This window comes from Sitophilus oryzae, unplaced genomic scaffold (assembly GCF_002938485.1).
Source record: "Sitophilus oryzae breed Bouriz unplaced genomic scaffold, Soryzae_2.0 scaffold_734_pilon_pilon, whole genome shotgun sequence".
Classification (NCBI taxonomy): domain Eukaryota; kingdom Metazoa; phylum Arthropoda; class Insecta; order Coleoptera; family Curculionidae; genus Sitophilus; species Sitophilus oryzae.
Window position 1 is genome coordinate 904,506 of NW_022147345.1, and position 16,433 is coordinate 920,938.

Here is a 16,433-nt window from a genome sequence, read left to right on the forward strand (position 1 = left end):
TTCCTAATGTTAGCTATCACTGAATTTCCTACTTTCACTGTAACATATACAAATACACGGGTTTAAATAGCGAGTATAAGAAAAAATTACTATATAATTATTCTAAAAGTGTTAGGAAGTATAATTTGTCTCTAAAAATAAAAATAAAAAAGTAAATATTTTGATATGTTCAGAACTTCAGAAATTTCTTCTTCAGAAAATTGAAAATGTAAAATCTCAAAAAGGGAATCTGATTTTCAGTTCTGTTAATTTTTTTTTGGAACAGTTAGTCGCCCAGTATATGGTGTGCCCAGATTTTTTTAGTATTCAGAAATAATTGTAAGATAGCAGACGTTTTTGCACATTGTTATTTCTTAAACTGGAAATACATAGGAATTAAGCAAATTTCCTATGTTCAAAATTTCAGAGAGCCCTCACTTTAATGACATTTGAGCGGAATAGTAATATATTATCTTGAAACGTATATTTATACTAAGGGCTGGCAAAGGTTAGTCTTGGGTCGATATCTCCGTATGTATGAAGAGTACAATGCGTTTAAAATGTACTGAACAAAGAGACAAAACAGTAAACACGTTGCCAAACGTATGTAATAAACCGAGAAACTCCACATTGCTAAGAGACGTGGTAGGGGATATAGCAGATCTGTCGCAGTCGACTGGTCGACCCAATCAATACCTTTGTCAGTACTTAAAGTTCTAGGGTAAGTGTGTACATCATGCATTCAGCTTCACGATTTAATTACGTCTCGTAATTCTTTATTTGTTTATTTATTAACGAGTCGTTGTAATTTTCTCTCTATAGCTTGAAAAATTTTAACTGCGTTAGAAACACTTGCATTTTGGATAAAAATAAGTGGAATTGAGTTGGTGTTCGACAGTGGTCGCGCTATTAGAACTCTGAATTCAAAAATTGATATCTCGAAATCCATTAGAAATAATTGATTGTAGTTTTTTTCAAAAACTTTCTTAACATCTCTGCTATATTTTCTTCGCAGACAGTATATGAAAATACCGGTCTTCAAAATAAAAAAAAAAGTTTCAATATCTAAAGTGGTTCTTAAGTTATGGCGTGTTACATGTTAAAAAGTTGAGTTTTTAAATTATCGCAATTACTGATGTTTTCTCGTTATGAAAAAATGGACACTCTAACGATATCCCTATAATTCCATTTCAGATGCTCAGAAACATATCTAATGATTTTTTCTAGTTATCTTTTCGAAAAAAAGTCTTTTAAAAATAAGCGGTTTGCGATCGTGATTTTACTTTACTTGATAGGGAAAGGCGTATCGGCAACGCCGCAACAGCACATCGTCGCATTTCTCTCACTCCGACTTAATAAGATCCCTATGCGATTTACTTCCACACATGTAAATACCAACCCAAAAGTAACAGTTGCCAGCTCGGTATTTGAAATAAAATGGGTGCATTTCAAAAGTGACTCATCCCTATAACTTTTTTATTTTTTTAGATAAAAACAACGAGATTTGGTATGATAGTATATGACATAAATTAGTTTTTGGTCACTTCCTGTTTCACGGGAAATGATTACAACTTTTGATTTTTAAATGACATTCTCGGTATTTTTTTACTTTATTCAATAGAAAATGACACTCTGAATAGAATGACATATCATATGTCAACTTTTGTCATGCGACTCATAACGACAATTTGACTCGAAATACCAAGTGTGTGGTACCAAATTATTTATAAAAAAATGCTTTTTCCAAAACAACATTTTATCAAAAAAAAATTAAAATACAATTTTTTTAAAGCAAAAATATCAAAAGTTGATATTCTATTCAGAATGTCATTTTTTATCTAATAAAGTAAAAATATACAGTGTAATTTAAAAATCAAAAGTTGTAGTAATTTCCATTTCCATTTATGTCATATACTAACATACCAAATCTCGTTTTTTTTATCTAAAAAAAATAAAAGTTATAGGGGTGAGCCACTTTTGAGGCGAACCCGTATAACACAGAAAATGCAGAAATTAAAGATGCTTTCACTCCTATAATCTATATTCGATAAAATAAAATAATAACCTTTTAAAACGGGCTCTTCGTTACAGTATAACGCTGAATTCTTGCAGAGGAAGTCGCACACCGTCAGCCTACGATGCACCGCAGCGGCCGGCGACGCGGACTTTGCTAATACTTCCAAAAGTTTATCATATCTAAAAATAACTTTTACATAACACACAAACCCTCAGTAATACCTTAAATATTCTTACTTTAAGAGAGTGTAGTCGACCTCCATTAAAAACGTACTTATACAGCTTATCACAGCACTAATGAGCTCTTCATTATCACAGTCGCAGTAGCTCAGCAGAGCGTTGAGCGTCTCCTGTTTGCTTAACCTCAAAAATTTGATGGCGCAAGGGTAGAAATCCAACAGGAGGAAAAACAGGACCCTATCTTCGCTGCAGATGTTGTGTTGGATCTTTAGTTCTTCGATTAGGAAGGTTTTCAGGTAGGGATGGATGTGTTTTAGGATGTTTTCCACAGAAGTTCTGGAGAAACTCGTCACCAAAGTGGTTATGGAGGGCCTTATTTCAACGTCTCCTGTGTAGAATAAGGGATGGTTGTCTATTTCTGCTTCGGAGTTGATCTACAAGAGGGTTAAAGGTATTTTTTAATCAGGGTGGTCACCGTAAATAGTATGGTGAATTAGCCAGTGGTCGGACAAAACGTATTTATTGGGAAATAAGTTAAAAATATTATCAGTATTGCTTCAAATTACTAAAAACCCAATTCTTCTGCTTTGTTCTATAACATCTTCTTTGTCCAAATTGTCACTCTGAAACCATTAAAAATTCTGGAAAGTGACCACATGTTTGTGCTTCCTAATTTTTGCCTGTTAAAGGTGGAGGCGAAATAGTTTGTAAGGTAAGTTAAAAATTTTGTATCTAATTTATGAAGTACTTATAACTTTACGTGTATGTAGAATAGTCTTAACTTTTATTTCAAATAAAAAAAGATACTTTTTAATATTTTAATGTTAAATTTAGGTGTCCGATAAACTCGTATACTTAATTTTGTTTTAAGTTCAGTAGTCGGGGAAAAATAATTCTTTTGTTTTAGTTTTTTATTGATAATTGATATGTAATATCTACTGTCTTTTTCGTTTGAAATATAATGAAAGATGAGTTTTTGACAGTGTTTAGTGGTCGGACAGCAAAAACCCAACACAAACGCAGATCAAAGGAAATAAAAGTTGTCCGAACACTGGTCAATGCTAAATTTAATATATTTGAGAGGTCGGGTTCAGACTGATTTTTTATGAGATTTTGGTTATTTTCAAGCACGAAGCCTAAAATAAACGGGAGTTTTCATCAATACAATAAAGGTGCATTAGAAAAAACATTCGAAACTGTCCGAGAAGAGGGAAAATAGCGTAAAACATGCAGTAAGTACAGGGTTCCAAGTAGTGGTGGGCAAAACTGTTACTTTTAGGTAACAGTTGAAACTGTTACAGTTATTTATAAAAAGCAGCTTAAAATAACAGCTTAAAAATAACAGGTTTCTTTATTTCCTCTTATAAAGACAATCCGGGGACATACTGTATAAACAAGGGTAATATCTAATTATTATAGTATTTCAAGAGATTATTTTTTCTTAGTGCGATTCCAAATAATTTGAAGTCTGTATAATTTAGCCTTTACTTGTTTTAGAAGTTGAAAAGTAATATCTTTATTTAGTGTATTTTTAGTATCTATCGTTTGTTGTATCATTATCTCTGAATAGTAAATTTGTTTTTTGAAGAGCTTTAAATCGCAGCAAAACCAACGAATATACATTATTTAAAATTAATATTATACTCAATGTGTTTGCTACCTTTTAAACAGTCTTTTCTTAACATAGTGTTTTTATTCTTATCACCATCTATAACAGTAATAGTCTTAGACAGTGGTGAAAAATACAAAACTATTACTTTGCAACTACTGTATTGTAATAAAATTTAAGACTGGGAAAATTTAGAAAAACTCAAAACTTTTTTTTTTCTAAAGCATTTCTTTAGAAAAACATAGTACATATTACTAAATCGTTAATTAAATTATTATTTCCATTTTTTATTAGGTACTTCTCATTATTATAATAAAATTAATTAATCACTAAATTTCTAAGCACCATTCACAATTTCTTAAAGTAAATCTTATTAAAATTGTCTTTGAAGAGTTTTAAAATGTAGCAAAAACAATGAAAGTATATATTTAAACATATTAATAAAAATAACTAACTAACTGAAACTTAATAACTAAGTACTGAAACATACAGCGCCATAATATCTCGACCTCCGCCCGTTATGCTCGTAACAGGTTGAAAAACAATGTATCTAAAACAACTGATGCGTTATTCTCCAACCTGTTTCGAACCTCCATCGACAATCGGCCGATGCAGCAGCGTTACTTTCCCACTCCGATTATCTCGACCGCCACCTGTTATGCTCGTAACAGGTTAAAAACCAACGTATCTAAAATGACTGCTTATTTTCTATATGTTATTCTCCAACCCGTTGCGAGCCTCCATCGACAATCGACATGCAGCAGCAGCAGCAGCCTTAGTTTCCTACTCCTGTTATCTCGACCGCCAGGCGTTATGCCCGCAACTGTTTCAAAAAAGCTGCTTCTTTTATATATCCTATTATTTTTAAGCTGTTGCAAGCCCAACACGACCATCGTCCGATGCAGCTACGTTCGCCGTAGCGCATTCCCCACTCCGTTGTCCGTTGTATCTCGCCGCCTGTATCGATGGTTGTCGAAATAACATGTTTTCCATTCATACTAGTTGTTTTTTGGAATTGCTTAGAGCCGTATAGAATTTCGTGGCGGTGCAGAGCGCCGACTTCGTTTCACGAGCGGTCGATCTCTATACGTGTCGTTATTTTATATCTGTAAACCGTATTAAAGACAAATAAGCAACGTTTGCAAACGAATGGGACCAGAACTTGTTTTAACCAGAGAGATTGAAAAAAAAATTGTTACCTGGTATTGAAAACTTAGCCGTTTGCGGATTTCCAATAAAATGAAACAGGTGTTACTTAATACAGTTGAAAAAATCATATCTAGAAGAAGCAAAATTGAAAACGCTGTTGATGCTAACATGGTTAGCAAAACGCGCGTCCAGTGTAAAAGTAAAAGTGTCTTGGTGTATTGTGGTGATTTAGTGTTTTATTCTGCTGTGTAACACCAAAGGTTCCAACCCCCAACTGTAATCTGAGTATTTTGAAGCCAAATGATTTGATTTTTAGAAATTGGGAGTGACGGGATCGTTGGAAGACTACTAAAGATACAATTTAAAATTATTTTCAAAAGGCACAGAGTGGCATACACTTTTAACAAGAAATAATTTCAAATTTCACTATTTTTGCTTATTTCTCTGCGACCATATACTTACTATAGCATTATCTGATTGATTGTGATATAGATGAATCTGATTCAGCTTGATCAGTAATTCCAAAAAAAACCTCTTCATAGAATTCTCGTGTCCGTACATATAGGACATGATCTCATTGGTTACAGTTGAGTATGTCGTTTCAGTCTCTTCGAATTTGTTATTTATTATATAGTAGGCTAAGACAGTTCTCGTTGAAAGAAAGTTTTCTTGCCAGGTTAAAGGTACATCGCTTGTTTTTCCCTGTTTTGAGAGGTGTAGGAGAATGTTTTTTAACAAAGGAACATCGTCAAAATTACTGCAACTATAAAAGAACATTATTAATTTGTACCGGGTTTGTTTCTATAAACGTCTGGAAATATAGCCACTAAAATTAAAAAAATCGTGAGCCTAGAGTTCCATATAGCGTTTTAGATGAAATATTATAATGATATTCCCAGAAGCTTGTAGATATAAATAACATTTTAATGTGTAAATATATTTAAAATTAATAAAAAAAAACTTACATTTGTAATAATAATGTGATAAGTTCTGTGTAAAGATTGACAGTCATATGACTGAATTTTTTTCCTGCTAATTCCCAAATATGTAAACTCTGTGTCAAGTAACTTGCCAGCGGTAAGTCTCTGACAATGTTATATTTTAATATATAGCACATCTTAAAAAAACATTAAATATTCTAATTACATATATTACACAGGGTGGTCCGAACTGTATTTCGGGAACTTCTGCAGATAAAAATAAGTAAAAAAGTTCGTATAAATGTATGTCCTAAAATGCTTAGTTTCGGAGATACAGGGTGTAGAAGTTTCATTGTTATTTCGGGGTTTTCCAAATAATTTCTAAAGTAACGTCAATATTTGGATGAAAATTGGAGTGTGGGAGTTTTTTGACATGAGAAAATTGATTTTGATGACAATATGACTCCTATTTGTACGGGACGCCACCTATATGTGTTTTAACTGCTTTGAACAGTAATAACTTTTCGTCCGTACCTGTATAAAACTAGAGTGAAAAAATATATAATTTCGTGACTTTTTACGTAAAAATTGTCTCTTGGTAAAAATCGCTACGAGCACTGTCAAGATATTTAGAATGGAAATAGTCAATACATGTCATTATTGACAAAAAATAAATATGTACGTTTGTTTGGAAAATTTTTATATTTTAAATTAATTTTAAATTTTTCTGCAAAAAAATGATGATAAAACAGTTTCTGTTGAACTTTTGGAACAAAAACATTTCAAATTTATGATTTTACTTTAATAACTGTTTAGTCAACATGTTTAATTTATGTCAATGATGACAGGTATTGATAATTCCGATTCCAAATATCTCGAAAACCATTAATTGTAGCAATTTTTATCAAGAACCTTTTTTACATAACAAAAATCGTAAATGTATATTTTTTTTACTCAGTAGTTTTATACACGTACGGACAAAGTCATTACTCTTCAAACCAGTTAAAAAATATGTAGGTGGCACCCTCTACAAGCAGGAGTCATACTGATATCGAAATCAAATTTCTCATATCAAAAACACTTAGACATCAATTTGCACCCAAATATTGACGTCACTTCATAAATTATTTGGAAAAAATCGAAATAAAAATGAAACTTCTACATCCTCTATCTCCGAAACTAAGCATTTTAGGAAATACATTTATACAAACTTTTTTACTTATATTTATCTGCAGAATATACTGCCGAAGTTTCCGGAATACAGTTCGGACCATCCTATATATTGTGTGACATAGAAATTGCATCTAGTAAATGTAAATATATTTTTTTCAATAAAATTAAAAATATCTTGAAACATTTTGTTGAAAACTTGAAAATTTTTCAAAAAAAACTAATAAAATAAATCCCGTTTTTTTAAATTAAATAAAGTCTGGTTATTTGTATGCAGACTGGGATAAAAATATTATCGTTTACTCGACTTCATGCAGCCAATCAACCAACAAAACAGTACAAATATAGCCAAGCATATACAGACAGTGGCGTGCCGTATGGGGGGCACGGGGGGTTAGCTCTGACCGAGTGACGCGCCCTAGTGAAATCGCAACCTCAACACAGCTCGCCCACCCCGCCCTTTTACCCACGGCACGCTACTGTATACTGAGTTTGCAATTTCTGTCACATAGAGAAAGTACACACTGAATATTGATAACCATACCTGCAACACAATTCCGTGGCATTCATTGTCAGTCACTGTATTAATGTCCCCAATTTTGTTAAAACACATCTCAAAGTGACTCTTAATGTCTGCATTGTTTATCAGAGCTACGGAAGCCTTAGCAGCCGCATCTCGGGTTCTATAATCTGGGCTTGACAAGCATACGTTAATATAGGGCAAGTACTCTTTCACCTGAATTAAAAGAAATCATTATTTTCAGAAAGATTAAAAAAAACATATATATCTTGAATTAATATAATATACTAAAAAGTCCGTATACTAAGGGCTGGCAAAAGTTAGTTTTGGGTCGAGATTTCCGTATGTAAGGAGAGTACAATGCTGAACAAAGAGAGAACAGTAAAAACGTTGCCAAACGTGTGAAATAAACCGAGAAACTATGCACATTGCTAAGAGACGTGGAAGGGGATATAGCAGATTCGTCGCGGTCGACCGGTCGAAACAATCAGTACTTAAAATTCTAGAGAAGTGTGTACATCATGCGTTCAGCTTTACAATTTAATTACGTCTCGTGATACTTTATTTGTTTATTTATTAACAAATCGCTGTAATTTTCCCTATAGCTTGTCTAATTTTTAAGTGAATGAGTTGAATTGAGTTGATGTTCGACAGTGATTGCGCTATTAGAACTCTGAATTCAAAAATCGATATCTCGAAATCCATTAGAAATAATTGATTGCAGTTTTTTTCAAAAATTTTCTTAATATTTCTGCTATATTTTCATCGCAGACTTTATAAATAAAAAAGTTACACAATAGGGTCCTTGCACGTGTCGTGTATAATTTAAATATTTATGATTTCTAATACATTTTTACAATTTACTAATACATTAAAACATATATATGTAAAATCAGTTTGTATAAATTCCATCTGGAAAGTATTTAAATTAATGATTGAAATTCATTGAAATTCGCTTGGCGCGAAAACGAGGCGTGACGTCAAAGATATTAACATTTTCGGCTCACAGCGAACGCATTCCATTTAAATTTTAATAAGCTCTTCCCAATGACATTTGACATCTAAATAATTTATAATTTATTTAGATGTTTTTCAAATTTATTTAGATATCACTGGGTGTTTCATTTGTTAGAATTATGACAGAACCGGATTATAATAAAGCACAGACAATCTACGGAAAGTAGATTCGACGATGATCGCCTATTATTTTTCGCAGAATGTTTTGTTTACTTCTGCCAAAATTGGAGGAGCAAAAGTAAATAGGTAGGTATACGATTTATGTTTATAACTTGTCGACAAGCCTATGTGAATAAAATAGTCCTACTATATGTGTTTTAGTTGATTTTATAAAGTTATACTTCGTCACTGAACAAGCATTTTTAATCATAAAATTGGACTGGTGTTCGGCGCTGGCGGTTTCTACTCTTTAAAACTCTAAAACAGATATTACGTATGAAAACGTCAAATCAAAAAGGTTTATATAAAAATCCCTCTTATTTTCTATTAAATAATAATTTCCTGAATGTTTTTACCCTTATTCATTTATGTCATGAATATTTTTAACGTTAACAGTAAGTATATGTATATATTTAAGAAAACTATAGGTTAAGTAAATAATTAGCATTTAATTATCTCAATTCATACCTTTAAATACAATACTACCTGTTAATATTTTATCTAGAAATTTCACATTCACTATTCTATCTCATTCCTATATCTATACCTATACGTATTTCTCTTCCATAACCTGTAATAAAATACCATTAATATTATATCAATACCATCGTTAAAACGTTTTTTTACTTATTTTAACTGTTATTTGCCTTCTTTATGGATTATTTTTATCGAATTTCATCGACTTTTACTTAGATCTCGACGATTTATAAATTGCAGATTGATGAGATTGACGTTCGTTTGACGCATAAGTTTGACGCACGAGCATGTATGCCACAGAATATACTTGATGTATGCGTCAAATGGAGAAGAGCAGTGTTGTCCGATATTTTCGAGCGAATTTCTTCAACGGAGCGTTAAAAACCTTTCATATTCTTTCAACTTCACAAAAAAATCCAAATCTTGTAAAAAATCACTAAATTTCGTGTATTTTACTTATTTTATAATAAGGAGAAAATTTTTAAAAACTTATTTCTGGTAATTTTGGTACACTGATGTATTTATATAATTTTTTTATTAAAAAATAACATGATCAATATACTCGACAGCAGTATTATAAAGTATGTCTCAAAAAATTCATTTCTGACAATGGCTACTTCAATCTAAAATAATTAATCAAGACGCCATGATCAGCTGACTTATTAGATATTTATGTTTTACGTTTACCTATTTATTTCTTTTCAACGTCAAGAACTTTGGTTTAGTTATGGTATGTGTGTAATAAAACGTGTTGAAAGATAAAAATGTATCTATTATTTTTTTTGTTAAATGTATCTTTCAAACTGAGGAATCTTTCGAACTGTGGACTTTATGAATTACTTTTAACTTCATCCTTAATTAAACACCGTTAAAGTGAAAAAATAGATGTAGGATATAACAATACATATTTTAACAATAATTTTTACTGTGCAAAGCTGCCAGAAACCTTCATATTGTCTTCTTTTTGTATAAAAATCCTTCAAAAATTGACCTTTAATCGACGAAATTTGACTGTATTGTTCATATTGAAGGAAATCCTGCAATTCTGGCAACACTGGTTCTGTCATAATTCTAAACAAAGCGCAACCCTTTATTTAAATGGAATGCGTTCGCTGTGAGCCGAAAATTTTAAGATCTTTCACGTCACGCCTCGTTTTCGCGCCAAGCGAATTTCAATGAATTCAATCATCAATTTAAGTATTTTCCAGATGGAATTTGTACAAACTGATTTTACATATATATGTTTTAGGTAAAAATGTATAAATATTTAAATTATACCCCACACGTGCAAGGACCCTATTGCTGAAACTTGCAATGCACTAAAAGTAAATGGATGTTTTTTTTTAAATTTCTGATTGAAAAAAAACAAGTCTATCGAATTTTTCTTATTTAAAATCATGTAAAATATCCGAACTTCAAAATAAAAAAAGGCTTCAATATCTAAAGTAGTTCTTGAGTTAAAGTGTAATATGTCTTAAAAAGTTGAGTTCCTTAGTTATGACGATTACTGACGTTTTCTCGTTATAAAAAAGACACCTTAACGGTATCCTTATAATTCTATTTCAGATACTCAGAAACATATCTAATGATTTTACCTAGTTCTCTTTTCGAAAAAAAAAGTCTTTTAAAAATAGGCGGTTTGCTATAGTGATTTTACTTTACTTGATAGAGAAAGGCGTACCGGAGAAATGTGGCAACGCCGCAACAGCACACCGTCGCATTCCTCCCACTCCGACTTAATAAGATCCCTGTGCGATTTACTTCCACACATATAAATACCGACCCAAAAGTAAGAGTAGCCAGCACGGTATAGTAATAGAACATAGTACAATCATTCCAGTAAAAATTCCAAGTTTTATTGATATTTCTTATTTTAAATTTACTTATCCAAATGTCGACAAGTCCATCGCCTATTTTTTATTTAATGAGAATCCCGTTAACATACATTTTCAAAAATAGGCAGAATATAAAATCTTACTTGACAAGATTCCTCTTCGAAATTAGACGGATAAAGTCTCGACAATACCATCAAAATAGGTTGTAGTACCAGACTGGACTTATTATGGCACTCTTCGGCCAGAGTACTCAAGATAAAGCTGTAAAGGGGCTCGTATCTCAGGAAAAACACCCTCACGGTGAGCTTATTTTTGAAACACACCCTGTCATCGTCCGCAGTTCTTTGTACACCGAACATTCTGACCATCAGAGCGGCAAAAAGTAACGTTGATGAGTTTCTTATCTGAAAATTTATTATTTTAGTCCAACAACATTAAAGTAGAAACGTTGTCTGCTAAGTAAGTCACAGAGTAAAGGAGTCGGGGAAATTATAATGATACGAATACAGGGTGGTCCGAACTGTAACTGTTTATTGACAAAAAAATAAACACATTGAGTAGGTAGTTATTTGACTGAAATAATAAATTTGAAAAAAAATTATTTTTTAAATTAATCATGAATTTTTCTACGGAAAAATGATTTTTTCCGTAGATTTTTTTCGTTTCAAAACTTTTGGCACAAAAACATTACAAATTTATGATTTCAGTCTAATAACTATTTAGTCAACATATTTAATTTAAGTCAATGATGACAGGTATGATAAGTTCGATTCCAAATATCTCGAGAACCATTACTTCTAGCGATTTTTACTAAGAGACCTTTATTACGTAAAAAAGGTCGTAAATGTATATTTTTTACTCAGTAGTTTTATACAGGTACAGACAAAAAGTTATTACTCTTCAAAACAGTTTAAACACATGTAGGTGGCGCCCCCTACAAATAGGAGTCATATTGACATCAAAATCAAATTTCTCATATCAAAAAACTCCCAGATACCAATTTTCATCCAAATATTGACGTTACTTCAGAAATTATTTGGAAAAAATCGAAATAAAAATGAAACTTTTACACCCTGTATCTCCAAAACCAAGTATTTTAGGACATACATTTATACGAACTTTTTTACTTATTTTTATTAGCAGAATATGCTGCCGAAGTTTCAGCAATACAGTTCGGACCACCTTGTATATTGTAGAATTTTACGCAGAATCTAAAAATTGCTTTCTTACTCAAAGCAATATTAATAAAATTATATAAGAGTTTCTTGCATTGAACTGCTAATATAGAAATTAATTCCACGCTGTGTTCGTTCGTAATAATGTGGATCAACCAGCTCTCACTACCGGTTTCGGGGCCCTATCCCATCATCAGGTGAGCTTGGGTCGTTTCCACAAAATGACGAGTACAGCGCAGAGTATATAAATACAACTTGTAGTAAAGTAACGGTAAGATATTAAGTCCCGCATCGCGAGATAGCGGCGTGCGTGCAATGGTAGTACTTTCGTACCACCGAAGCACAACTATCGATAGTAAAAAATAAAGGCCTTTTTCGGCTAGCCCAAAATATATAATGGAAAATAAATTTCTTGCAGTCTTTAGGTATGCTAAGGGCTGGCAAAGGTTAGTCTTGGGTCGAGATTTCCGTATGTAAGAAGAGTACAATGCGTTTATAATGTACTGAACAAAGAGAGGACAGTAAACACGTTACCAAACGTATCAAATAAACCGAGAAACTGTGCACATCGCTAAGAGACGTGGAAGGGGATATAGCAGATTTGTCGCAGTTGACCGGTCGACCCAATCAATACCTCTGTCAGTACTTAAGTTCTAGGGAAAGGTGTACGTCATGCGTTCAGCTTCACGATTTAATTACGTCTCGTGATACTTCATTTGTTTATTTATTAACGAGTCGTTGTAATTTTCCTTATAACTGGAATTTTTTTAAATGCAAGCTAGAAACACTTGCATTTTTGGTAAAAATAAGTGGAATTGTGTGGGTGTTGGATAGTGGTCGCGCTATTAGAACTCTGAATTCAAAAATCGATATCTCGAAATCTATTAGAAATAATAGATTGTAGTTTTTTCAAGAACTTTGTTAATATTTCTGCTGTATTTTCTTTGTAGACAGTATGTGAAAATCTTTATCAATAAAAAAATTACACGATTGCTGAAAATTGCTGTGCTCTAAAAGTAAATGGATGGATTGTTTACAATTTTTGAATGGAAAAAAACAACCTTATCGAATTTTTCTTATGTAAACATATTGTAAAATATCCGATCTTGAAAATAAAAAAAAGTTTCAATATCTAAAGTGGTTCTTGAGTTATGGCCTGTTATGTGTTAAAAAGTTGAGTTTTTAAATTATCGCGATTACTGACGTTTTCTCGTTATAAAAAAAATGACACCCTAACGATATCCTTATAATTCCATTTCAGATTCTCAGAAACATTACACACCTAATGATTTTATCTAGTTATCTCTTGAAAAAAAAGTCTTAAAAATAAGCGGTTTGCGATCGTGATTTTTACTTGATAGGGAAAGGCGTATCGGCAACGCCGCAACAGCACACCGTCGCGCGTCGCGTCGGTCGGTCGCATGTCTCTCACTCCGACTTAATAAGATCCCTATGCGATTTACTTCCGCACATGTAAATGCCGACCCAAAAGTAACAGTTGCCAGCACGGTATAATAAAATTATATAAGTGTTTCTTGCCTTGAACTGCTAATATATATTATAGTTCAAGACAAGAAACTCTTATATAAGCAATATTAATTTGTTCTCTGTTGTACTCTAATTTTTAACAAAATCTTACCCCCCAGGTTTCACTCCGGAACCCCTTAATAGCCAGGATAACGCCCGCGGCTACGTAGGGGGCCACCAATTCTCCCAGCTTGCTGTGCCTGAAGATGGCTCGCAAAACGTTTAAACAATGCATCTTTATTTCACTGTTGCCATCCTCGGAATCCTCTGCCGTCTTCAATAAACATGACATGACCGTCTGGAATGGTGCTGATTCAATACTGGTCGTTACGATGGATAAAATTAAGAATGGAAGACCTTAAACAAAGAAATGGACAGTAGTTCAAATGTACCGCATGGTGTAAACCGTGTTATAACACTTGGATGGATAAAATTAAGAATGGAAGATCTTAAACAAAGAAATGGACAAATTGTTCAAATGTACCGCATGTTATAAACCGTGTTTTACCCAGTAAAAACAACTAGTTTTTAATAGAGATGAGTAAAACTGCGATTCTCCAATCGCCAATTGAAACTGCGACTGCGATTTTGTAACTTGCGATTGCGATTTTAATATTTACCAAACAAAACTATTATTCGTAAAAAAATGTTTTTTTCTAAATATGCCAATGAGCCACCCTCGTTCCATTTGAAAAAACGATCGTTTCGTTCTATTCAGAGTGTCATTTAATTAACGTCAAGTCAATGTCATAAATTAAGTCAAATCTCATTTTTTTATCAGAAAAAATAAAAAGTTATAGAGGTGAACCACTCTTGAGAAACACCCGGTATATTATGATGGTGGGCCTAGAAAATAATACCTCTCTATAAATAAATAATAAGGTGCTCGGTGGCGTAGAGGTACAGGCTCTCGTCTACCAATCTCAAGGTAGTGGGTTCGAATCAAGGTCGACTCAACCTTAAATGAGTACTTGGGCATCACAATCCTGAGGTAATAATATAGGCGGTTGAAGCGTAGTGCTAGCCACATTACCTTCCTTGTATACCGAACGGCTCTAGCATGGCAAGCTGTACCTTGCTACTCCCAAGGCGTCAAACGGGAGCTATTAATATTATTATTATAAATAAATAATATCAGAGAGAAATTTTAATCGCAGTTTACTATAAAATGCTTCAATGGACCACAAAATTACATTCGCAACAATATCGCAAATCGCAACGCCTAAAAATTCAAACTCGCAGATAGAAATCACGGTCTTTTACCGTAATTTTAAAACCGTTAAATTTGTTTACAAAATCACAATCATAGCAAACATCTAGTTTTTAATGCAGTTTCTAACAAAGACGATCAAAAGACGATCAGTTTAAATTCACTGCAAGTTAAAGATAGTTGAATTTAAATATTTTAAATAGTTTTTTTCTTTATTCTTTGTATTTTTTTTTTGCTTCCGACGACGGAAATAGATAAACTTTCCGAAACGTTAAGCATTTTTTTGTTCGTTAGGCAAATTTGTATATCTGTAAACCTAACTGTTGACAAGTAGTTTCGGTTTGGATTACCCCAGCAGTGTTCACAAAAAAAATAACTATTTTATTTTGTAGATTTTCTTGCAGTGGCGAAATACCCCCATATAGGATTTTTTGGAGAAATAATTTTGATTGTTTTGACTGCCATTGATGAGGCAAATTTCCATGAGCAGTGTGTTTAATTAAAAATAAGAGAAAAAAGTGTACCCGTACCGTCTCTTAAAACTATTAAAATTAGGTATTCTAATAAATAAAACAAAGATGTTAAACCACCAAACCAACAAAATAAAAAGGGCAGATCAAATGTATGAGGCATTGAACTAAACCATCTGAAAAATGATTAAAAGATCGAAGGATAAGCGTTAAAAACGATACGTTAAAAACAAAAACTTTTCTCTTAAGGATTTTGAATTTGTGCTTTTTATGTTTTTTTTTTATTTCTTGGATATTTTATAATTGATACGTATATAAATTTGGAAAAACATTGAATCAAGACTTGAATTAAAGTGATATACAGGGTGGTCCGAACTGTATTCCGGAAACTTCGGCAGCATATTCTGCAGATAAATGGAGATACAGGGTGTTAAAGTTTCAATTTTATTTCGAGTTTTTCCAAATAATTTCTGAAGTAATGTCAATATTTGCATGAAAATAGGTGTCTGGTAGTTTTTTGACATGAGAAATTTGATTTTGATGTCAATATGACTCCTACTTGTAGAAGGCGCCAACTGCATATTTTTTAACTGGTTTGAAGACTAATAACTTTTCCTCTCTACCTGTTTAAAACTACTAAAAAAATATAAGAAAAATATACATTTACGACGTTTTTTTTACGTAAAAAAGGTCACTTGGTAAAAATCGCTACGACTAATGGTTCTCTAGATATTTGGAATCAAAATTATCAATACCTGTCATCATTGACATAAATTAAACATGTTGACTAAATAGTTATCAGACTGAAATCATAAATTTGAAATGTTTTTGTATCAAAAGTTCAACAGAAACTTTTTTCGCAGAAAAAATTATGATTAATTTAAAAAAAAAATCCCAAATTTATTATTTCAGTCAAATAATTATCCACTCAACGTGTTTATTTTTTTGTCAATAATGACATGTATTGACTATTTCCATTCTAAATATCTTGAGAACGGTTGCTAGTAGCGATTTTTACCA

At 32.3% G+C, this 16,433-nt stretch overlaps 1 protein-coding gene across 2 annotated transcripts in view; it reads right to left on the reverse strand.

The window, feature by feature from the left end:
* Positions 1-16,433, reverse strand: part of LOC115888381 (thyroid adenoma-associated protein homolog) — a 44,935-nt gene that overhangs the window by 9,677 nt on the left and 18,825 nt on the right. For both annotated transcript variants that reach the window (XM_030908102.1, XM_030908101.1), the window contains exons 14-20: positions 13,846-14,090; positions 11,175-11,435; positions 7,568-7,759; positions 5,899-6,050; positions 5,396-5,696; positions 2,233-2,609; positions 2,045-2,175 (exon numbers count right to left, since the gene is read on the reverse strand). In XM_030908102.1, coding sequence (XP_030763962.1) covers positions 2,045-2,175; positions 2,233-2,609; positions 5,396-5,696; positions 5,899-6,050; positions 7,568-7,759; positions 11,175-11,435; positions 13,846-14,090 — 1,659 coding nt within the window. The remainder of the gene's footprint in view (positions 1-2,044; positions 2,176-2,232; positions 2,610-5,395; positions 5,697-5,898; positions 6,051-7,567; positions 7,760-11,174; positions 11,436-13,845; positions 14,091-16,433) is intronic.